General features: G+C 47.6%; 1 protein-coding gene across 1 annotated transcript in view; it reads right to left on the reverse strand.

Moving 5' to 3' along the window:
* Positions 1 to 21123, reverse strand: part of LOC124551013 (peroxidase-like) — a 199080-nt gene extending 177957 nt beyond the window's left edge. Inside the window, exons 1-2 of the mRNA XM_047125858.1 lie at positions 21056 to 21123; positions 9052 to 9201 (exon numbers count right to left, since the gene is read on the reverse strand). Of these exons, the coding sequence (XP_046981814.1) occupies positions 9052 to 9193 (142 nt within the window). The 5' untranslated portion in view covers positions 9194 to 9201; positions 21056 to 21123. The remainder of the gene's footprint in view (positions 1 to 9051; positions 9202 to 21055) is intronic.
* Between the last annotated feature and the right edge of the window lie 3982 nt (positions 21124 to 25105).

Raw genomic sequence — 25105 nt, forward strand, 5'->3', positions numbered from 1 at the left:
CTCGCGGAGTATAGATGTAGATGTAGATCACAGTTTTCAACACTACCGCCAGTTGTAATTTCATTATCAGTTTTTTAGCAACCGGGTTCGACGTTAAACTTCGTCATCATAAGGCCCCCTAGATACATATCGGCTTAATTTTCCCGAAAGACATCAGTCGGAAAGTTTCACGTGGAAATAATGGCATCCACATCAGCTCTTGCAGTAAGCAAGAACACACAGTGAGACCGCAAACGGATGTCAACACATTGCGTATACTGACCAAGTGCTCATACCTCTTGAGGTAGGATCTTAGACCCCATGTTTACTGGATATTTCCTCTCTTTTTTGGTCCGTACTATCTCCTCCAGAAACATGGAAAGCAGAGAGCTAGTAATAGAAGAGGAGTGTTTCACAGTATCCCAGAGTAACAAGTGCTGATAGCTCTTCAGGTAAGCATTTTAGAACCCATGTTTACTAGGCATTTTTTGGTTCATACTACCCCATCTGAAAGTTTGTCGGTGTAGTTATGTTTCACCTGTATACTGTGCAAACCGCTGTGAAGTGCATGGCAAACCACTTACTAGGGCTTCTTGCTGTTCCCCGTGCGTATGCGACTTGAGTTTTCTGTCGCACGAGAGCTGATATGGATACTGGTTACTTGCACGTGGGGCTTTCTGTTTGATCTCTTTCGGGAAAATTCAGCCACCATGTATTTAGAGGGCCTGATGATAAAGTGTGTCGTCGAAACCGGTTTCCAGCAAATCGATAATGAAATTACAGATTGCGGTAATGATGAAAATTGTGATATATCTAAATGATATGTTGCTCTGTCTTTCCCTCTGGCGTTAGTTACATTTATGTTGAAGAATTTCGTTAACGTCAATTACCACTAAATTAAACTGATCGCCACACTTGGGAATCTTAAGCTCAACCCAAGCTGCTACTAACCTCTAGGAGAGAAACGTGTCAGACTAGAACATATCCAAAATTTTTCTGCGCGTGTGTCCATCCTTGCGCCAGGAGGTCTGAGGGACTACGGCCGTTCACTATTGCAAGGAACACCTACAGCCATCCTTACGTTGTCATTTATTGTGTAGCCACCAGTTTCGGTGCTTCAATGCACCATCTTCAGGCCCCGGGCGATGCTTAAGGGGTTATCACAATCTATATATACACTCCTGGAAATTGAAATAAGAACACCGTGAATTCATTGTCCCAGGAAGGGGAAACTTTATTGACACATTCCTGGGGTCAGATACATCACATGATCACACTGACAGACCCACAGGCACATAGACACAGGCAACAGAGCATGCACAATGTCGGCACTAGTACAGTGTACATCCACCTTTCGCAGCAATGCAGGCTGCTATTCTCCCATGGAGACGATCGTAGAGATGCTGGATGTAGTCCTGTGGAACGGCTTGCCATGCCATTTCCACCTGGCGCCTCAGTTGGACCAGCGTTCGTGCTGGACGTGCAGACCGCGTGAGACGACGCTTCATCCAGTCCCAAACATGCTCAATGGGGGACAGATCCGGAGATCTTGCTGGCCAGGGTAGTTGACTTACACCTTCTAGAGCACGTTGGGTGGCACGGGATACATGCGGACGTGCATTGTCCTGTTGGAACAGCAAGTTCCCTTGCCGGTCTAGGAATGGTAGAACGATGGGTTCGATGACGGTTTGGATGTACCGTGCACTATTCAGTGTCCCCTCGACGATCACCAGTGGTGTGCGGCCAGTGTAGGAGATCGCTCCCCACACCATGATGCCGGGTGTTGGCCCTGTGTGCCTCGGTCGTATGCAGTCCTGATTGTGGCGCTCACCTGCACGGCGCCAAACACGCATACGACCATCATTGGCACCAAGGCAGAAGCGACTCTCATCGCTGAAGACGACACGTCTCCATTCGTCCCTCCATTCACGCCTGTCGCGACACCACTGGAGGCGGGCTGCACGATGTTGGGGCGTGAGCGGAAGACGGCCTAACGGTGTGCGGGGCCGTAGCCCAGCTTCATGGAGACGGTTGCGAATGGTCCTCGCCGATACCCCAGGAGCAACAGTGTCCCTAATTTGCTGGGAAGTGGCGGTGCGGTCCCCTACGGCACTGCGTAGGATCCTACGGTCTTGGCGTGCATCCGTGCGTCGCTGCAGTCCGGTCCCAGGTCGACGGGCACGTGCACCTTTCGCCGACCACTGGCGACAACATCGATGTACTGTGGAGACCTCACGCCCCACGTGTTGAGCAATTCGGCGGTACGTCCACCCGGCCTCCCGCATGGCCACTATACGCCCTCGCTCAAAGTCCGTCAACTGCACATACGGTTCACGTCCACTCTGTCGCGGCATGCTACCATTGTTAAAGACTGCGATGGAGCTCCGTATGCCACGGCTAACTGGCTGACGCTGACAGCGGCGGTGCACAAATGCTGCGCAGCTAGCGCCATTCGACGGCCAACACCGCGGTTCCTGGTGTGTCCGCTGTGCCGTGCGTGTGATCATTGCTTGTACAGCCCTCTCGCAGTGTCCGGAGCAAGTATGGTGGGTCTGACACACCGGTGTCAATGTGTTCTTTTTTCCATTTCCAGGAGTGTACGATGCGTGAGTGGCCAACAGCTGGTTTACGCAGACTACCTGTAACTGACGTTGTCTCTCCAACCATCAGGAGCTGATGGGTGGGAGAGATGACGTCACAGATACAGGTAGTCTGCGTAAACCAGCTGCAGGCTACTGATGCATCGTACACTGAAGAGCCAAAGAAAGTGGTAGAGGCACGCCTATTCAAATACAGAGGCATGTAAACAGGCAGAATACGGCGAAGTTGTTAGGTCGGTTACTGCTGCTACAATGGCAGGTTGTCAAAATTTAAGTGAGTTTGAACGTGGTGTTGTAGCAGGAGCAGGATCGATGCGACACAGCATCTCCAAGGTAGCGATGAAGTCGAGATTTTCCCGTACGAACATTTCACGAGTGTACCGTGAATATCAGGAATCCGATGTAGCATCAAATCTCCGACGTCGCTGCGGCCGGAAAAGATCCTACAAGAACGGGGCCAGCGACGGCTGAAGAGAATAGCTCAACGTGACAGAAGAGCAACCCTTGCGCAAATTGCTGCAGATTTCAATGCTTGCTCAACAACAAGTATCAGCGTGAGAACCATTCAATGAAACATCATCGATCAAGGCTTTCAGAGCCGAAGACCCGCTCGTGTACCCTTGATGACTGCATGACACAAAGGTTTAATCCTCGCATGGGCCCGTCAACACCGACATTGGACTGTTGATTCCTGGAAACATGTTGCCCGGTCGGACGAGTCTCGTTTCAAATTGTATCGAGCGGATGGACGTGTAGGGGTATAGAGACAACCACATGAATCCATGGACCCTGCATATCAGCAGGGCACTGCTCAAGCTGGTGGAGACTCTGTAATGGTATAGAGTGCGTGCAGTTGCAATGATATGGGACCCCTGATACATCAAGATACGAGTCTGACAGGCGGCACGTACGTAAGCATCCTGTATGATCAACTGCATCTATTCATTTTGAAACCTCCCCTTACAAAAATTTATGAATAATTGTGCTGATAAACTCCTTACGTTATTTGATTTTCAAACAGCTGAGTAAAACTGAACGCGCACAGACATTTCTCTCTTTACTTATTCAGATCATTAATAAACTGACACACAATATTTTTAGCACAACGCAATCTGACTTTCAATAATCCCTAGGAAAGACTGGCCCTGAGTTACTATAACCTATACCTTTCATGAATCACTTACTTCACAAAAATCTTCGTTACTCGAACTACTGCAATACAGCAAGCGCCACTACTGCCAGCTAAATAAAAGTGAAGGCACTAACTACTGATAAGCACAGTTAGCAAAAGAAAGATTTTGATAGAGAACAAACAATGTATTTACCTTAATAGCGCTCAAAAATCAGTATATCTTACAAATTTAGTCTTTCTGATGGACACACTTTCAGATCATCCGCTCTCAAAATTCCGCCATCTCTCTCCCCACATCCACCAGTGCTGGCGGCTCAACTCCAACTGCGCACCGCTACGCGCTGTTCACATCCAACTGCCCAACACTACAATAGCGAATATTACAACAATGCCAACCAACCACAAACTGCACACAGCACAGCCAGTGATTTTCATACAGAGTGCTGCGTGGCGTTACCAATATAAACACCTAAACAGACTACTTGCAATGTCCATTGTGGATTCTGATGGACTTGGGCAATTCCAGCAGGACAATGTGACACCTGACTCGTTCAGAGTTGCTACAGAGTGGCTCCAGGAACACTGTTCTGAGTTTGAACACTTCCGCTGGTCACCGAACTCCCCAGACAAACATTATTGAGCATATCTGGGATGCCTTGTAACGTGCTGTTCAGAAGAGATGTCCACTCCGTCGTGCTCTTACCGATTTATGGACAGCCCTGTAGGATTCATGGTGTCAGTTCTTTCCAGCACTACTTGAGACATTAGTCAAGTCCACGCCACGTCGTGTTGCGGCACTTCTGCGTGCTTGGAGGGCCCTACACGATATTAGCCAGGTGTACCAGCTTTCTTGGCTCTACAGTCTATGTATGGACGCTGTGGGAAGGTTTGAAAGATACAGATAAGCATCGCTATCTTTTACAGGTTATTTAAATGTACAGAGACAATAAGGTATAGATTAAAAGAGGTTCAGAACTATCAGGAAGAGTAATCACAGATCGCACGGAAGGATTTAACTGTTCATTTCTACTGCACGGTGTTAAGAGGGGAACAGTAGATAAATAGTTCGAAAGTGATTCGATGAGCCCTCTGTCAGGCAATTAAGCGTGAATTGCAGAGTAGTCACGTAGGTGTGCAGGGTGATTACAACTAAAGTTAAGCTTTCGGTAGAAATAACACCACTGGTCAAAATTGGCGTCAAATTGCAACGTAATATTGTCGGAGAAGGGGGAAGACGTATGGCAGAAGAAAAATGTAGCAATAGATGGCGCTGTATGCATGATGGTTTAATATTGGTCGACTATAAATGACAAATGAATCACACAACAATGCCTAAGGTGTACGTTTGACAATAAACAAACTGTACTACTCAGTGTTCAAACGGCTCTGAGCACTATGGGACTTAACATCTGTGGTCATCAGTCCACTAGAACTTAGAACTACTTAAACCAAACTAACTTAAGGACATCACACACATCCATGCCCGAGGCAGGATTCGAACCTGCGACCGTAGCGGTCACGCGGTTCCAGACTGAAGCGCCTAGAACCGCACGGCCACACCGGCCGACACTACTCACAAGGGAACCTCTCCACCGCACCTCCCTCAGATTTAGTTGTAAGTTAGCACAGTGGATAGGCCTTGAAAAACTGAACATAGATCAACCGAGAAAACAGGAAGAAGTTGTGTGGAACTATGAAAAAAATAAGCAAAATATACATACTGAGTAGTCCATGTGCAAGATAGGCAACATCAAGGACAGTGTGAGATCAGGAGCGCTGTGGTCCCGCGGTTTGCGTGAGCAGCTGCGGAACGAGAGGTCCTTGGTTCAAGTCTTCCCATGAGTAAAAAGTTTCTTTTTTTTATTTTCGCAAAGTTATGATCTGTCCGTACGTTCATTGACGTCTCTGTTCACTGTAATAAGTTTAGTGTCTGTGTTTTGCGACCGCACCGCAAAACCGTGCGATTAGTAGACGAAAGGACGTGCCTCTCCAATGGGAACCGAAAACATTTGATCGCAAGGTCATAGGTCAACCGATTCCCCCACAGGAAACCACGTCTGATGTATTCGATACGACACTGGTGATGGCATGTGCGTCACATGACAGGAATATGTTGTCGACCCACCTAACTTGTACACTTGGCGAATGGGTAAAAAGGTTCTTCTACCTTGCCCGATTTAGGTTTTCTTGTGGATGTGATAATCACACCCAAAAAGTGATGAAAACATAAGAGTTTGTGACATAAACTGCAACAAATGAATGCAACAGTTTCACAGTCGCACAGTTTTCCCTGTGCTCTGTCAAAGCATGTGTTTAACGTTTTCAAATTTTTCCGTGTGTAGACCGTCAAATCCTGCGTATGTCCAAGCAAATCTGAACATGTCCTGGAATTTTGGAACGCGAAGTTTTTGTGTCAGTGCCTGCACTTTGATAAGTGTCTGAAAATAAAAAGATTAAACTTTTCACTCGAGGGAAGACTTGAACCAAGGACCTCTCCGCAGCTCCTCACACTAACCACGGGACCACGGCGTTCTTGAGCTCACTTTATCCTTCATGTTGCTTATCTTCCATATGGACTACTCAGTTTGCATATTATGCTTATTTTTTCATAGTTCCACACAACTTCTTCCTGTTTTCTCGATTGATCTGTGATCAGTTTTTCAAGGTCTATCCACTGTGCCAGCTTATAACTAAATCTGAGGGGGGTGCGATGGGGAGGTTCCCTTGTCAGCGTGCATCGGTGTCCAGGTGTGATACTGTTAGTTACGTCAGCCCATTGACGACGGCAAGGGTCATATCAAATCGGATGGAAAAATCGGTTTTAAATTGTGTCGAGGCCAAAAACCGCATAAAAAGTATCAATGACATTGGTTTTTAATTGTCCTGAGGCCATAAACCGCATAAAAAGCATCAATAAAAATAAAATCGGATTATTAATTTCCGTGTGACAGCTGCAGAACATGTTCAATATGGTGTCCACCGTTTTCTGCAACAAGTTGAAATCGAGAAACAGCGTGTTCCACAACTGACCGAAGTGTCAGCTAACGCGTGAAGGCGGTGCAATGAAGCGCCGAAAGTGGTAGCTACACTGTAAATGACGACACAAGGATGGCCGTAGGTGTTTCGTTGTCTTACAATATCCACCGAATAATCGAGGAAGTCGGGCGGACATGAGACTCGGAGATGAAGAAGCTGGCACAGGACAGCAGATGGTGGCAGACCGCAACAAGTGTTCAAATGTGTGTGAAATCTTATGGGACTTAACGGCTAAGGTCATCAGTCCCTAAGCTTACACACTACTTAACCTAAATTATCCCAAGGACAAACACACACAACCAAGCCCGAGGGAGGACTCGATCCTCCGCCGGACCAGCCGCACAGTCCATGACTGCAGCGCCTCAGACCGCTCGGCTAATCCCTCGCGGCAAATTGTTTGTTACACAGTTCTACAATATAAGCGATAATACCCGCTGTTGCTAAGAAAAATGTAGCCTTTTGGCAGTTACATTTCACTAAGCATCCAATATATCTAGCAGCGTTCGCAGGGCGTCCCAAAAAGCAACGAGAAACTTTAGGGACAGGTTCTCTACACAGAAATAAGAAAAAATGTCCAGTAAACGTGCGCTCTAAGACACATACTTTAAGAGGTGTCAGCACTAGTTCATCTTCGATACTAGAAAGTAGAGCTCTTCTACTGCAAGGTCTTTGCTCTCCATATTTTTGGAGGGAGAATTATTGACCAAAACAAGAGAAAAAAGCCTGGCAACAATGGACTCTAAAATGCATACTTTAAGAGCTGCGAACACTTGCTCATTTTCACTAGTGTATACACTTTAGAGTCCACGGTTACTAGACATTATTTTTCTTTTTATGGCCCATATATCTGCTCCAAAATATGAAAAGCAAACAGCTTGCAAGAGAAGAGACGTTTCATAGTATTCAAGAACAAGAAATCTCTTAACCTATGCGCTTTGCAGCCCATGTTTACTAAACACTTTTTTCTTGTTTTGGTGTAATGAAACTGTTTATAAGTTTTTCGGATTTTTTCCCTTTGGGGTCATACGTTTCAGATATGTTTGTGTGGCGTGCGTACTGTAAGCCCTTCGGTACACACATCATCAGATTATTCGACTTGTCGGTCTAACGAAGCAGGCAAGTGTCAGCAATATGTCTCGTGGTCTTATCATGGAGTGTTTATCTTTTGCCGTTAGGTCAGACGATAGAAATGCCACTTGCACGCTTAGAGTAGCAGTTTGACAGTGACCAACTTTAAACAGAACTTGATTAATTTTCACACACATTTATTAAAATAATAACAACCATAAAAATAACTTAACTTGGTTCTGGATGCTATCTACAATTGACAATCTGAAGTTCCTTTGGTTTTGGTACGTTAATCTTATTCTCACATATCTCTGATACTTGACAAAGTGTCTATACATTTCTCTCCATGGCTATGTACAGGAATATGGTAATCTTATTACGCGCGGACTGAAACTTGACTATAGACTAATGCAGACTGGTACAGACTGGAGCAGACAAATGCAGACTGACTAATCAGAGGTCTGTGCACTCGTTATAATACCTCGAGCGTTCAGGTATCACCGCGCGAGTGTGATCCGCGAGGAGAAAAGGTTCTACATTAGCAGCAATCTCATTGGCTGTGTTACGTATTAATATGCGGATCGGCGGAAGCAGAATTTGGTCCGTCTCTATGGCTGCACCATCTCGTAGTGCAGAGACGGACGAGCGCTGCGCCTGCGCTGTTGTGCTTACCGGGGTGTGCTCTAGTGGGAAAGTTGTGTACTCCCTGATTATGCGGAACTATGTACACAACAGTTTGACAACACCATGAAAACTCCCGTGAATCGGACATATACACAATGTGATCAAAAGTATCCGGACACCTGCCAGAAAATGACTTACAAGTTCGTGGCGCCCTCCATCGGTAATGCTGGAATTTAATACCGTGTTGGCTCACTCTTAGCCTTGATGGCAACTTCCACTCTCGCAGGCATACTTTCAATGAGGTACTGGAAGGTTTCTTGGGGAATGGCAGTCCGTTCTTCGAGGAGAGATGCACTGACGAGGGTTATCGATGTCGGTCTGTGAGGCCTGGCACGAAATCGGAGTTCCAAAACATCCCAAAGGTGTTCTATGGGATTCGGGTCAGGAGTCTGCAGGCCAGTCCATTACAGGGATGTTATTGTCGTGTAACCACTCCGCACAGTCCACGACTGCAGCGCCTGAGACCGCTCGGGTAATCCAGCGCGGCGCAGACCGCAACAAAAGCTGGCGTGAGACCGGGCAGTCAGCACAAAGAAGAGGCGGAGTACTCACCCCTGGAGGCCCTGAGCCGGCAGGGCTCGGTGTGGAGGATGTAGGGCGGCACCACGTTGTCGCCGCAACCGCCGCGCTCGCCTGCAGCCACCAGACACGCCCCCAAGAGCGCCAGAGCCAGCCATGTCATCGCCGTCGCCATGCCGACACCTGTGGGCACGTCACGCACTCCACACTCGCACCACGGCCCATGCACGCGGCAGCGGCGCCACAGCCCAGCTCAGCTCAGAGTGGCCGGCGCGGGCAGCGGAGAGCGCGGACACGACGAACGCTGCCCGCACCACATCCGCGATTCCCTCAGCCACATCCGTAAGTCGTCTATCTTGTTTTTGGGGCTGAGTTGTCTCATACCAGGGGGGACCCAAAAGAAACCGGATTGTTGTCATAAAAAATTTATTGAAGAACCTTTTCACAAAATTACTTCAGTCACCTTCAAAACACTCTCCATTACATGCAATGCACTTGTCAAGTCTCTTTTCCCACTGTTGGAAGCATGTTTGCAACTCTTTAAGTTTGATATTGTCCAGTGACCTTTGCGAAGCTGTTTTTACTGCCTCCACATCGTCATAACGCTCCCCTCTTAGCGTTTTTTTCATTCGTGGAAATAGGAAAAAGTCGCACGGGGCTAGGTCCGGCGAATACGGAGCGTGGGGAACGACAGACCACCTCTGAGGTGCCAAATAGTGGGTCACTCGTAAGGGCGTGTGTGCTGAAGTGTTGTCGTGATGCCGAAACCAGTCACCTGATCGCCAAAGTTCCGGCCGTTTCCTCCTCACATCCTCTCGCAGACGCCTTAAAACATCCAAGTAAAATTGCTGGTTAATAGTCTGGCCAGGGGGTACGAATTCCCGATGCACAATTCCACGAACATCAAAAACAATGATCATCTTCTTCACATTTGACCTCACTTGCCTTGCTTTTTTTGGTCTGGGAGAGTTGGGAGTCCTCCACTGGCTTGACGCTTGCTCGGTTTGTGGGTCATACCCGTAACACCAACTCTCATCCCCTGTAATGACTTTGTTCGAGAAATTTGGAGCACGTGTAATCTCCATTCTCAAGTTATGACACACATTCATGCAGATGGTTGTTTGCTCCTGTGTGAGAAGGCGCGGAACAAATTTAGGAGCAACACGTCTCATGTGCAAATCCTCGCTCAAAATCCGCTGGCACCAGCTCCAACTGATTCCTGTCTCTGCTGAAATTTGGTCGATCGCTTGGCGACGATCCTCGTTGATCTTTTGGCGGACCTTTTCAATGTTCTCCTCATTTCGTGATGTTGAAGGGCGTCCAGAAGGAGCTTGGCCTTCAACACACATCTCACCACGTTTAAAGCGCTCAAACCACTCGAAAACCTGTGTGCGGCTCATACGTCCTCCTGGAAAGCTTCCTGAAGCATTTGGTGTGTCTGCGTTGCAGTTTTTTTAAGCAGGAAACAAAATTTCACACACGCTCTTTGTTCTTTTCAAGTTGGCCCAACGACTTCGCATAGGTAACACGCCAACAGTCAGAGAAACGCAATACCACACTTGCACGTTCAGCTCTGCACAGACGCGGTCTGGACTGCTGTTTCATGAAGGTCACAACTAACACCATCTAGTGTGAGAACCTTGCACTACGTCTACGAGTGGCAACGCCCTCGGAGTCCGGTTTCTTTCGGGTCCCCCCTCGTATATACACTACTGGCCATTAAAATTGCTACACCACGAAGATGACGAGCTACAGACGCGAAATTTAACGGACAGGAAGAAGACGCTGTGATATGCAAATGATTAGCTTTTTAGAGCATTCACACAAGGTTGGGCGCCGGTGGCGACACCTACAACGTGCTGACATGAGGAAAGTTTCCAACCGATTTCTCATACACAAACAGCAGTTGACCGGCGTTACCTGGTGAAACGTTGTTGTGATGCATCGTGTAAGGAGGAGAAATGCGTACCATCACGTTTCCCATTGTGATAAAGGTCGTATTGTAGCCTATCGCGATTGCGGTTTATCGTATGGCGACATTGCAGCTCGCGTTGGTCGAGATTCGATGACTGTTAGCAGAGTATGGAATCGGTGGGTTCAAGAGGGTAATACGGAACGCCGTGCTGGATCCCAACGGCCTCGTATCACTATCAGTCGAGATGACAGGCATCTTATCCGCATGGCTGTAACGGATCGTGCAGCCACGTCTCGATCCCTGAGTCAACAGATGGGGACGTTTGCAACACGACAGGCATCTGCACGAACAGTTCGACGACGTTTGCAGCAGCATGGACTATCAGCTCGGAGACCGTGGCTGCGGTTACCCTTGACGCTGCATCACAGACAGGAGCGCCTGCGATGGTGTACTCGACGACGGACCTGGGTGCACGAACGGCAAAACATTTTTTCGGATCAATCCAGGTTCTGTTTACAGCATCATGATGGTCGCATCCGTGTTTGTCGACATCGCGGTGAACGCACATTGGAAGCGTGTATTCGTCTTAGCCATACTGGCGTATCACCCTGCGTGATGGTATCGGGAGCCATTGATTACACGTCTCGGCCACCTCTTGTTCGCATTGACGGCACTTTGAACAGTGGACGTTACGACCCGTGGGTCTACCCTTCATTCGATCCTTGCGAAACCCTCCATTTCAGCGGGATAATTCACGACCGCATGTTGCAGGTCGTGTACGGGCCTTTCTGGATACAGAAAATGTTCGACTGCTGCCCTGGCCAGCGCATTCTCCAGATCTCTCACCAATTGAAAACGTCTGGTCAATGGCGGACGAGCAACTGGCTCGTCACAATACGCCAGTCACTACTCTTGATGAACTGTGGTATCGTGTTGAAGTTGCATGGGCAGGTGTACCTGTACACGCCATCCAAGCTCTGTTTGACTCAATGCTCAGGCGTATCAAGGCCGTTATTACGGCCAGAGGTGGTTGTTTTGGGTACTGATTTCTCAGGATCCACGCACCCAAATTGCGTGAAAATATAATCAAATTAAAAGGTAAACTTTCGAAACGCTGTAGAAATAACACCACTGGTCTGAATGACGTCAGATTGCAAAGGATTATCATCGGAGAAGGGGTAAAACATATGTTAGAAGAAAAAAAGTGTGAAAACTGATCAATAGATGGCGCTGTATGTGTCATAATACGTAAATGAAAACACCTGTCATTCGCACGACCCGCTGAAATTGGTATAAACACGCTGGGTACATGGCTTTTCCTCCTTTCGCGCCTGCGATGTTCGCCATGACTTTCTCAATGCAGGATCGCGCTCTGCTTGTAAAGCTGTATTTCAAGAATGACCTCTGTGCACTGTTGCTCTGCAGACGTTCCAGACACTGAAGCGCTGGAAAAACAGGCTTTGGTCCGATGACTGCTGTGAGTCTGGAGAAAATGATTCGGAAATTCGAAAAGACGGTTTCTTTTGATATGTAATCTGGTAGAGGGAGGAAACGAATTGATTCGACGTCAGTGGAAGCAGTGGCCACAGAAATGCAGGAGGAGACGACTGTTGGTGTGCAAACGTTTAGTACACGGAGAATTCCCCGGACATTGGACATATCTGTGATCACGGTGCGTAAAATTCTACCGAGCATCCTTCTTTGCTATCCACTCAAAATTACGCATGCGCACGAGTTGCTCCATGTTGACCTGCCAGCAAGAGAGACCTTTGCTTTAGAATTTCTTGTTTGCATGGAAGTGGACAATGGTTGGCTGTGGAAGATGTTGTGGAGAGACGAAGCCCACTTCCATCTGACAGGATATCTCAATACACAGAATTGACGAGTATGCGCAACGGAAAATCCTCACGCAAATCAACCATCCTGAAAAGGTCACTGTGTGGTGTGGGTTTACGGCATCATTTATCATACGGCCATATTTTTTCGGAGAGACAGGCGCTTCCGGTCCTGTTACCTGTACCGTCACTGGTAAGCGCTACGAGTGTCTTTTGCGCTACCACGTCATTCCAGCTCTCCAACAGCGTGGATGTGTGGATGGGATCATTTTTATGCAAGATGGCGCACCTCCACACATTATAAATCCAGTGAAGCAGCTGCTGAAGCACCATTTCGGAAATGTTAGAATTATCAGCCTTCATTTCCGTAAGGCCTGGTCGTCCCGATCAACTGATCTTAATCCGTGTGACTTCTGGCTGCGGGGCTATCTGAAAGATGTTGTGTTCAGTGTTCCGATTGCAAAATTAGCTGCATTGAAGGCACGTGTTGCACAACACATTGTGAACGTAACCCCAGAAACACTTCGATCAGTTGTGGAACATGCTGTTTCTCGATTTCAACTTTTTGCAGAAAACGGTGGACAGCATATTGAACATGTTTTGCAGCAGTCACACGGACATTAATAATCCGATTTGATTTTTATTGATGCTTTTCATGCGGTTTATGGCCTCAGGACAATTAAAAACCAACGTGATTGATACTTTTTATGCGGTTTTTGGCCTCAGCACAATTTAAAACTGATTTTTCCATCCGATTTGATATGGCGCTAGCCGTCGTCAATGGGCTTACGTAACTAACAGTACCACACCTGGACACCGATGCACACTGACAAGGGAACCTCCCTATCGCACCCCCCTCAGATTTAGTTATAAGCTGGCACAGTGGATAGGCCTTGAAAAACTGATCACAGATCAATCGAGAAAACAGGAAGAAGTTGTGTGGAACTATGAAAAATAAGCAAAATATACAAACTGAGTAGTCCATATGGAAGATAAGCAACATGAAGGATAAAGTGAGCTCAAGATCGCCGTGGTCCCGTGGTTAGCGTGAGGAGCTGCGGAATGAGAGGTCCTTGGTTGAAGTCTTCCCTCGAGTGAAAAGTTTAACCTTTTTATTTTCAGACACTTATCAAAGTTCAGGCACTGACACAAAAACTTCGCGTTCCAAAATTCCAGGACATGTTCAGATTTGCTTGGACAAACGCAGGATTTGACGGTCTACACACGGAAAAATTTGGAAACGTTAAACACATGTTTTGACAGAGCACAGGGAAAACTGTGCGACTGTGAAAGTGTTGCATTCATTTGTTGCAGTTTATGTGACAAACTCTTATGTTTTCATCACTTTTTGGGAGTGATTATCACATCCACAAGGAAACCTAAATCGGGCAAGGTAGAAGAACCTTTTTACCCATTCGCCAAGTGTACAAGTTAGGTGGGTCGACAACATATTCCTGTCATGTGACGCACATGCCATCACCAGTGTCGTATCGAATACATCAGACGTGGTTTCCTGTGGGGGAATCGGTTGACCTATGACCTTGCGATCAAATGATTTCGGTTCCCATTGGAGAGGGACGTCCTTTCGTCTATGCACGGTTTTGCGGTGCGGACGCAAAACACAGACACTAAACTTGTTACAGTGAACAGAGACGTCAATGAACGTACGGACAGATCATAACTTTGCGAAAATAAAAAAAAAAGGAAACTTTTTACTCATGGGAAGACTTGAACCAAGGACCTCTCGTTCCGCAGCTGTTCACGCAAACCGCGGGACCACAGCGCTCCTGATCTCACACTGTCCTTGATGTTGCCTATCTTGCACCTGGACTACTCAGTTTGTATATTTTGCTTATTTTTTCATAGTTCCAGACAACTTCTTCCTGTTTTCTCGGTCGATCTACGTTCAGTTTTTCAAGGCCTATCCACTGTGCCAGCTTATAACTAAATCTGAGGGGGGTGCGGTGGGGAGGTTCCTTCGTGAGTAGTGCCGCCGGTGTGGCCGTGCGGTTCTAGGCGCTTCAGTCTGGAACCGCGTGACCCCTACGATCGCAGATTCGAATCGTGCCTCGGGCATGGATGTGTGTGATGTCCTTAAGTTAGTTGGGTTTAAGTAGTTCTAAGTTCTAGTGGACTGATGACCACAGATGTTAAGTCCCATAGTGCTCAGAGCCGTTTGAACACTGAGTAGTACAGTTTGTTTAACGTCAAACGCACACCTTAGGCATTGTTGTATGATTCATTTGTCATTTATAGTCGACCACTATTAAACGCCAGCCGTTGTGGCCCTGCGTTTCTAGGCGCTTCAGTCTGGAACACGTGGCCGCTACGGTCGCAGGTTCGAATCCTGCCTCGGGCCTGGATGTGTGTGATGTCCTTCGGTTAGTTAGACTGAAGTAGCTCTAAGTTCTAGGGGCCTGATGACCACAGATGTTAAGTCCCATAGTGCTCAGAGCCATTTCAACCATTTGAACCACTATTAAATTATCATGCTTACAGCGCCATCTATTGCTACATTTTTCTTGTGGTATATACACTCCTGGAAATGGAAAAAAGAACACATCGACACCGGTGTGTCAGACCCGCCATACTTGCTCCGGACACTGCGAGAGGGCTGTACAAGCAATGATCACACGCACGGCACAGCGGACACACCAGGAACCGCGGTGTTGGCCGTCGAATGGCGCTAGCTGCGCAGCATTTGTGCACCGCCGCCGTCAGTGTCAGCCAGTTTGCCGTGGCATACGGAGCTCCATCGCAGTCTTTAACACTGGTAGCATGCCGCGACAGCGTGGACGTGAACCGTATGTGCAGTTGACGGACTTTGAGCGAGGGCGTATAGTGGGCATGCGGGAGGCCGGGTGGACGTACCGCCGAATTGCTCAACACGTGGGGCGTGAGGTGTCCACAGTACATCGATGTTGTCGCCAGTGGTCGGCGGAAGGTGCACGTGCCCGTCGACCTGGGACTGGACCGCAGCGACACACGGATGCACGCCAAGACCATAGGATCCTACGCAGTGCCGTAGGGGACCGCACTGCCACTTCCCAGCAAATTAGGGACACTGTTGCTCCTGGGGTATCGGCGAGGACCATTCGGAACCGTCTCCATGAAGCTGGGCTACGGTCCCGCACACCGTTAGGCCGTCTTCCGCTCACGCCCCAACATCGTGTAGCCCGCCTCCAGTGGTGTCGCGACAGGCGTGAATGGAGGGACGAATGGAGACGTGTCGTCTTCAGCGATGAGAGTCGCTTCTGCCTTGGTGCCAATGATGGTCGTATGCGTGTTTGGCGCCGTGCAGGTGAGCGCCACAATCAGGACTGCATACGACCGAGGCACACAGGGCCAACACCCGGCATCATGGTGTGGGGAGCGATCTCCTACACTGGCCGTACACCACTGGTGATCGTCGAGGGGACACTGAATAGTGCACGGTACATCCAAACCGTCATCGAACCCATCGTTCTACCATTCCTAGACCGGCAAGGGAACTTGCTGTTCCAACAGGACAATGCACGTTCGCATGTATCCCGTGCCACCCAACGTGCTCTAGAAGGTGTAAGTCAACTACCCTGGCCAGCAAGATCTCCGGATCTGTCCCCCACTGAGCATGTTTGGGACTGGATGAAGCGTCGTCTCACGCGGTCTACACGTCCAGCACGAACGCTGGTCCAACTGAGGCGCCAGGTGGAAATGGCATGGCAAGCCATTCCACAAGACTACATCCAGCATCTCTACGATCGTCTCCATGGGAGAATAGCAGCCTGCATTGCTGCGAAAGGTGGATATACACTGTACTAGTGCCGACATTGTGCATGCTCTGTTGCCTGTGTCTATGTGCCTGTGGTTCTGTCAGTGTGATCATGTGATGTATCTGACCCCAGGAATGTGTCAATAAAGTTTCCCCTTCCTGGGACAATGAATTCACGGTGTTCTTATTTCAATTTCCAGGAGTGTATTTCCCCCCTTCTCCGATAATATTCCGTTGCAATTTGACGCCATTCTGACCAGTGGTGTTATTTCTACCGCGGTTTGAAAGTTTAATTGTAATCACCCTGCATACCTACGCGCTTCACGCTTAATTGCCTGACAGAGGGTTCATCGAACCACTTTCGTACTGTTTACCTACTGTTCCCCTCTCTAACACCGTGCAGTAGAAATGAACAGTTAAATCCTTCCGTGCGATCTGTGATTACTCTTCCTGATATTTCTGGTCGTGCATATCTGTATCTTTCAAACCTACCGACAATTTTGCTCTAGGAACAGAGTCATGCGCTTCTGCTAGAGCTGCAGCAACACGGCGTCAACTTTAGCGCCGATGCCTGCGGCGCCGTGGATCTCGTCGAGGACGCAGTGAGCTGAGTTTCGCAAGATCTCCGCTTTCGCAATGAGTGTTGCTTTTTTATAGGGGAGATTTTCCTTCTCCAAAAAAATCGTAATACCGGAGCATAAAACATGTTGCATATCGGTGTTTGACGCTATTTTATACGTGAATGTTTGATTCTTTAAACGCTCGACGGGTTTACTGATTTCTACCGAAATTTATATGTGTGGATTATGATACGCAGGAGGAGTTAGAGCACGAACGGAAAACTCCAAGGGATTGAGTGCCCTAGAAGAGCCTTCATTCCGCTTCGTGGGAGCATTCGGTAACTGCTAAGCGCCTTCTGTTACTACGAAACGGAACTGGAATGAGTGACGCAATGCAGCAGCTGGTAGGACGGAGCACACAGGATACACGTGTGAAAGTCGCGGAAAACCGCGAAGAAGGGAATGTCGCCACTTTTACTCTTTCCAGATGTCCGCAACATCTCTGTCCCCTGCAGGAAATAGCGCTTTGAAACCGATATAGTGGTACTCGGTCCTGAATGAACATTAAACAATAATACACTGCTGACCATTAAAATTGCTATACCAAGAAGAAATGCAGATGATAAACGGGTATTCATTGGACAAATATATTATACTAGAACTGCCATTTTCACGCAATTTTAATGCTGTGTACCAACGTTTGCGTGATACCGGGTCATTCTGCAGATTACCTGGGCAGGGACGCTGTCGCACCGTAAGAACGCTGCAATTTGAGGAAGCTGTCTTGCAGCGGGATCCTTCAATCTGCACTCGTGCAATTGCACGTAACATGGGGACAAGTCAGACGAATGTAAGAACAGTCCTTCACATACAGCGTGTCCACAACCTTGAACCAGTTGATTATCCACCCAGAGCACAGATTTCGCAGTGGTACCTAGAACAGTATGAAATGCAACCTACATTTCCATCCTCTGTGTTGTTTACCGATGAAGCAACGTTCGGGCGTGATGGAGTCTTCAACATGTACAATTCGCATGTTACTAGCGCTCATCAAGTGCGGTTCATCGTTAATGTGTGGGTCGGTGTTGTTGCGAGCTGTTTAATTGGGCCGTATCTGCTACCTAGGCCATTAAATGGCAGGCACTATTATCATTTTCTCGCCAGAGCATTGCCATAATTGCTGGAAGACGTCCCGCTCCCTACAAGACAACGCATGTGGTTTCAACATGACGGGGCGCCGGCACGTTTAAGTCGTCGTGTGCGTCGATTCCTGGACCGACGGTTATCAGAAACGTGGATTGGCAGAGGTGGTCCTGTACCATGGCCTGCTCGATCACCAGATATGTGCCCTCTGGACTTTTTTGTGTGGGGAGAGATGCGCAACCTTATTTACGCAACTCTTGTTGCCTCAGAAGAGGATCTGGTTGCCCTGATAGTAGCAGCAGCAGGAGCAATTCAGGATACTCCTGGGGTTTTTGCCCGTGTCAGACAGACCACGAGCCGACGGTGTAATCTTTGTTTACGTGTAAATGGAGGCATTTTTGAAAATTTGGCCGGTCGTGGTGGCCAAGCGGTTCTAAGCGCTGCAATCCGGAATCGCGCGACTGCTACGGTCGCAGGTTCGAATGCTGCCTCGGGCATAGATGTGTGTGATGTCCTTAGGGTAGTTAGGTTTAAGTAGTTCTAAGTTATAGGGCACTGATGACCTCAGATGTTAAAGTCCCATAGTGCTCAGAGCCATTTGAAACATTTTTGAAAATTTACTGTAATTGAAGTTGGGTTGTGTTAATGTGTTACCGCTTGGTCATAAAAAAATTAGGAAAGTGTTTGTTGGTTTAATTAATTTGCCGCCAGGAAATCTTCCTCTACCGGCTTAAATACTCCTCATAGGAAAAAATGGCATTTGGGAAAAATATTTGTTTTCATGTCCCCTACAACCTCCCAGAGTTTGTCGGTTTAAATACTTTTCACCCTGTATAAAGGCTTTCTAGAGCTTCACGCAAACTTTAATGCAGACGCGTTGCTCCTCTGTCTCTGCCATCTCGAAATTCTTTGAGACACAACGTTATTCACAATACAGCACTGGACAATAACTAACAGACATACAACAATAAAACTTCCGCTAGTTACACGAGCGTGTGCAGCCGGCGTGGGATGCCGAGTGGTTCTATGCGCTACAGTCTGGAACCGAGTGACCGCTACGGTCGCAGGTTCGAATCCTGCCTCGGGCATGGATGTGTGTGATGTCCTTAGGTTAGTTAGGTTTAAGTAGTTCTCAGTTCTATGGGACTGATGACCTTCGAAGTTAAGTGCTCAGAGCCATTTGTACCATTTGAGCATGTGCAGGGATGCAAACCGCATTTCGCTCCAATAAACCATTATGAATGTTCCGGAACTTTTTTGAATAGACTTCGTACATCAAATGCTCTTATTTTTTGCCCTTTTCGGATAATTGATTTGTAGATTTTTGGTCTTAGACTATATTTTTATTTTTTTCGTGCTTTCTGAACAAAACTTGAAATTACAAAACTAAGAAAAGGCGGTCGGAAGTTTTATGAAATGTTTCGTCTAAAAGTAATAAACAAAATACACTGAAGCGCCAAAGAAACTGGTACAGGCACGCGTACTCAAATACAGAGATATGTAAACGGACAGAATACGCCGCTGCGGTCGGCAATGCATATTTGAGACAAAAAGCGTTTGGAGCAGTTGTTAGATCAGTTACTGCTGCTGCAATGGCGGGTTATTGAGATTTAAGTGAGTTTGAACGTGGTGTTACACGCATCGCACGAGCGATGGGCCACAGCATCTCTGAGGTAGAAAGATTTTCCCGTCCGACCGTTTCACGAGTGTACCGTGAATGTCAGGAATCCGGTAAAACATCAAATCTCCGACATCGCTGGAGACGCAAAAAGATCGTGCTAGAGCGGACCAACGACGACGGAAGAGAATGGTTCAACGTGACAGAAGCGCAGCCCCTCCGCAAATTACTGCAATCTTCAATACTGGGCTCTCAACAAGTGTCATCGTGCGAATCATTCAACCAGACATCATCGATATGGTCTTTCGGAGACCAAGACGCACTCGTGTACTCTTGATGACTGCATGACACAAAGCTTCAGGCCTCGCCTGGGCCCGTCAGCACCAACATTGGACTGTTGATGACTGGAAACATGTTGTCTAGTCGCACGAGTACGGTTCCAAATTGTATCGAGCGGATGGACGTGTACGGGTATGGAGACAACCTCATGAATCCCTGAACACTGCATGTCAGCAGGGTGCTGTTGAAGCTGGTGGAGGCTCTGTAATGGTGTGGGGCGTGTGCAGTTGGAGTGATACTACTCTGACAGGTGAAAAGTACGTAAGCATCCTGTTTTAATTCCAGCATTCATCTGTGTCCATTGTGTATTCCAACGGACTTGGGCAATTCCAGTACGACAATGTGACACCCCACACGTCCAGAATTGCTACAGAGTGGCACAAGGAACCCCGTTCTGTGTTTAAACACTTCCGCTGGGTACCAAACACCCCAGACATTAACATTGAGCATATCTGGAATACTTTCCAACGTGCTGTTCAGAAGAGATCTATACCCCATTGTACTCTTACGGATCTATGGACAGCCCTGGAAGTTTTATGGTGTCAATTCCCTCGAGCTCTACTTCGGAAATTAGTCGAGTCGATGCGGCGTCATGTTGCGGAACTTCTGCGTGCTCGTGGGGGCCCTACGCGATATTACGTAGGTGTACCAGTTTGTTTGGTTCTTCAGTGTAGATAAGAGAAACATTTGATGCGTCTCGTTTACCGCATACGACTTCGAGCATCATTCCAACATTCCTCAAATGGTTTTTCAAATCTAGTTTGTTTATTGCTTTTAGACAAACCATTTCACAAAAGATTTTACCGTATTTCTTCCCAAAAAATTTTACATGTAATAATTATTCTAACGAAAGTGAGATAACAGCGCCTGGCTTACCTGTGATGCTCACCCAGCCAACGCTCAGTCACTACGACAGTGGGAATGTCGTGCGCCTCCGTTTTTAAAACATCAGCGCTAAGTCGAGGCCTATCTAATCAGGGGGGTCAGACTCCTGGACTCGGAAAACTTCTCGCGATTGGCGACGTGGTCACACCTGTCGGGCGGCCCCACCCACCACCACGGCGCACCGGTAGACCCCGGAACGCGGGAAACTGCCGGCGGGAACGCCCCTGGCTAATCAGCAAGGACTGCGCAGGAAGGCAAACGAATTAGCGGCAGAAAAAAAGTGAGACAAAACGCCCGCGGCGGGACAAAAGATGGGTATTCACAGTGCAGGCAGCGGTACCTATTGTTCGCTTGATTTAAGACGTCCCGGAAAAGCGGGCGACCGGTCCGAGTATCGACTGCGGCGATAACGTCACTTCCTCCACATTTGTCTCAGAGACAGGTTCTAGCGGAGGGCAGGCACTTGTCCATTTCACGTCCAGTCGAAAATTCATTCGGCGTGACGGAGTGCGCATATCGTTCCGGTAAATAAAAAGAGCAGGGTGTTACCCACGTGGCGTATGTGTCCAGTACTGATGGGAGAAACTGACCGGTAAAGGCCGCACGACAAGGTGAAGGCCGAAAATATTGCTCAAATCCAGGATTTTTTATATCCGTGCCGGAATTTAGTAGAGAAATGCAATTTGCTGAAATGAACAAAGCGTACTTTGAAGTTATTATTGGTAATTTTTAATGAAAAATATTAATATGTTGACTGTGTAATGAGATTTTTCCAGCCGGCTGAAGTGGCCGTGCGGTTCTAGGCGCTACAGTCTGGAACCGCGTGACCGCTACGGTCGCAGGTTCGAATCCTGCCTCGGGCATGGATGTGTGTGATGTCCTTAGGTTAGTTAGGTTTAAGTAGTTCTAAGTTCTAGGGGGCTGATGACCGTAGATCTTAAGTCCCATAGTACTCAGAGACATTTGAACCATTTCGAGATTTTCGCGAGGTAGCTCTCAAACGAGATAGATCAACGGTAGCTGCTGTAACTCCGGTTGTGGTTTTACGAAACATGAAGTTAACATGTTACCCTGGTCCTTACAGATACACACTGAAGAGCCAAAGAAATTGGTACATCTGCTTAATATCGTGTAGAGCCCACGCCAGCATACAGAAGTGCCGCAACACGACGTGGTGCGAACTCGACTAGTGTCTCAAGTAGTGCTGCAGGACATTGACACCATGGATCCTGCAGGGCTGTCCATAAATCCGGAAGAGTACCAGGGGGCGGAGATCTCTTCTGAACAGCACGTTGCAAGGCATCCCAGATATACTCAATAATGTTCCCGTCTGGGGAGTTTGGTGGCCAGCGGAAGTGTTTAAACTAAGAAGAGTGTTCCTGGAGCCGCTCTAGCAGTTCTGGAAGTGTGGTTTGTCGCATTGTCCTCCTGGAATTTCCCAAGTCTGTCGGAATACACAGTGGACACGATTGGATGGAGGTGATCAGACAAAATGCTTACGTAAGTGGCATCTGTCACAGTCGTATCTAAACGTATCAAGGGTCCTGTATCACGCCAACTACACACGCGCCACACCATTACAGAGCCCCCACCAGCTTGAACAGTCCCCTGCTGACATACAAGGTCTATGGCTTCATGAGGCTGTCTCCATATCCGTACATGTCCATCCGCTCGGTACGATTTGAAACGAGACTCGCCCGACGAGGCAACATGTTTCCAGCCATCAACAGTCCAATGTCGGTGTGGATTGGCCCAGGCGAGGCGTAAAGCTTTGTGTTGTGCAGTCATCAAGGGGTACGCGAGTGGGTCTTCGGCTCCGAAAGCCCATATCGATGATGTTTCGTTGAATGGTTCGCACGCTGACACTTGATGGCCCAACACTGAAATCTGTAGCAGTTTGCGGAAGGGTTGCACTTCTGTGACGTTAAACGGTTCTCTTCAGTCGTCGTTGGTCTCGTTCAAATTCAAATGGTTCAAATGGCTCTGAGCACTATGGGACTTAACATCTATGGTCATCAGTCCCCTAGAACTTAGAACTACTTAAACCTAACCAACCTAAGGACAGCACACAACACCCAGTCATCACGAGGCAGAGAAAGTCCCTGACCCCGCCGATAATCGAACCCGGGAACCCGGGCGTGGGAAGAGAGAACGCTACTGCACGACCACGAGCTGCGCACTTGGTCTCGTTCTTGCAGGATCTTTTTCCGGCCGTAGGGATGTCGGAGATTTGATGTTTTACCGGATTCCTGACATACGCGGTACACTCGTGAAATGGTCGTTAAGGGAAAATCCCCACTTCATCGCTATCTCGGAGATGCTGTGTTCCATCGCTCATGCGCCGACTGTAACACCATGTTCAAACTCACTTAAATCTTGATTACGTGCTATTGTAGCCGCAGTAACCGATCTAACAACTCCGCCAGACCCTTGTCTTATATATGCGTTGCCGACCGCAGCGCCGTATTCTGTCCGTTTATGTATCTCTGTATTTGAATACGCATACCTACACCAGTTTCTTTAGGTCTTCCGTGTAATTTTAGTTCATCGTAGCGATTTGCAAAAAATTATTTTTTGACGAAATTTGACAAAAATGGAAATTTTTAACCTTTGTTTTTGGGCTGATAAAAATATTAAATATCAATATAAAAAAATCGGCTACGATGTACTGAAGGTAATTCATCTTTCATTCTTGAAGGGAAACCGAAAAACATTAAAATCGGATGAAAATTGTAGCGTGGGCGACGAGAAGCATGCCGAAAAACATGGTTTTGAGAGAAACGCGTTTAAAGTTTGACAATTATTTATCATGTAAAAGAAAGGGTCAAGGCTTGAATCTTAAGCGATATCGTTGATGCCTGGTCCATAATAACTATCGCCCCGGCTACTGGATCGCCGCCCTCTGCTACTTTGACCAGATAAGCCCTCATTTTCTTCCTCAAAGCCCTTTTCGTAGGTGAACGCATCGCCGCTGGCGTCTCTGTTTTCACAGAATCGGCGCATTTCATCGAATATTCCGATTTTTAGGGCGTTTGCCCTGTGCATTAGTGCAGTATGCCCTACATTTGATACGTATACGGACAAATTTGAAGCAATGTGTAATTTCCAGAATGAGATTTTCACCCTGAAGCGGAGTGTGCGCTGATATGAAACTTCGTGGAAGATTAAAACTGTGTGCCGGACCGAGACTCGAACTCGGGACCTTTGCCTCTCGCGGGCAAGTGCTCTATCATCTGAGCTACCCAAGCACGACTCACGCCCAGTCCTCAAAGCTTTACTTCTGCCAGTTGCTGGTCTCCAAGGAGACGAGGAACTGGCAGAAGTAAAGCTTTGAGGACGGGGCGTGAGTCGTGCTTGGGTAGCTCAGATGGTAGAACATTTGCCCGCGAAGGCAAAGGTCCCGAATTCGAGTCTCGGTCCGGCACACAGTTTTAATCTGCCAGAAAGTTTAAATGTGTAATTTCTTTAACCAGTGGCACAGGGCCATGGATGGGGTGGCATTAGATACTTAACTGCTCAATAAATCAAAAAACCTCCGAACGTATATGGTTCAAATGGCTCTGAGGTCATCAGTCCCCTAGAACTTAGACCTACTTAAACCTAACTAACCTAAGGACATCACACACATCCATGCCCGAGGCAGGAATCGAATCTGCGACCGTAGCGGTCGCGCGGTTCCAGACTTTAGCGCCTAGAACCGCTCGGATACCCCGGCCGGCTCTGAACGTATACTGTTCGATAAAAAAAGTCTGAAGAAGGCAGCAGTAGATGCTATATTTGAAATTCAAAAGATTCCACTGGCCTGCTTCTTCAAAAAAAGGAGAAAAAGATGCACAGATCTTGACAACAGGTTAAAAGACATAGCCCCCAAATCCTCCAAAAATAAACGATAAATATACCTATTCAAAAAAGCTTGTCGTTTTCCTGAGGGACAATCTCCACTCCTTCCAAATTAGCTGTGTAAATGTAGACCAGATGTAGTTTGAATTCAAAGAAATAGTATCGACAGCAGTTGTGAGATTTATACAAAATAAACTAACA

This window comes from Schistocerca americana, chromosome 9 (assembly GCF_021461395.2).
Source record: "Schistocerca americana isolate TAMUIC-IGC-003095 chromosome 9, iqSchAmer2.1, whole genome shotgun sequence".
Classification (NCBI taxonomy): domain Eukaryota; kingdom Metazoa; phylum Arthropoda; class Insecta; order Orthoptera; family Acrididae; genus Schistocerca; species Schistocerca americana.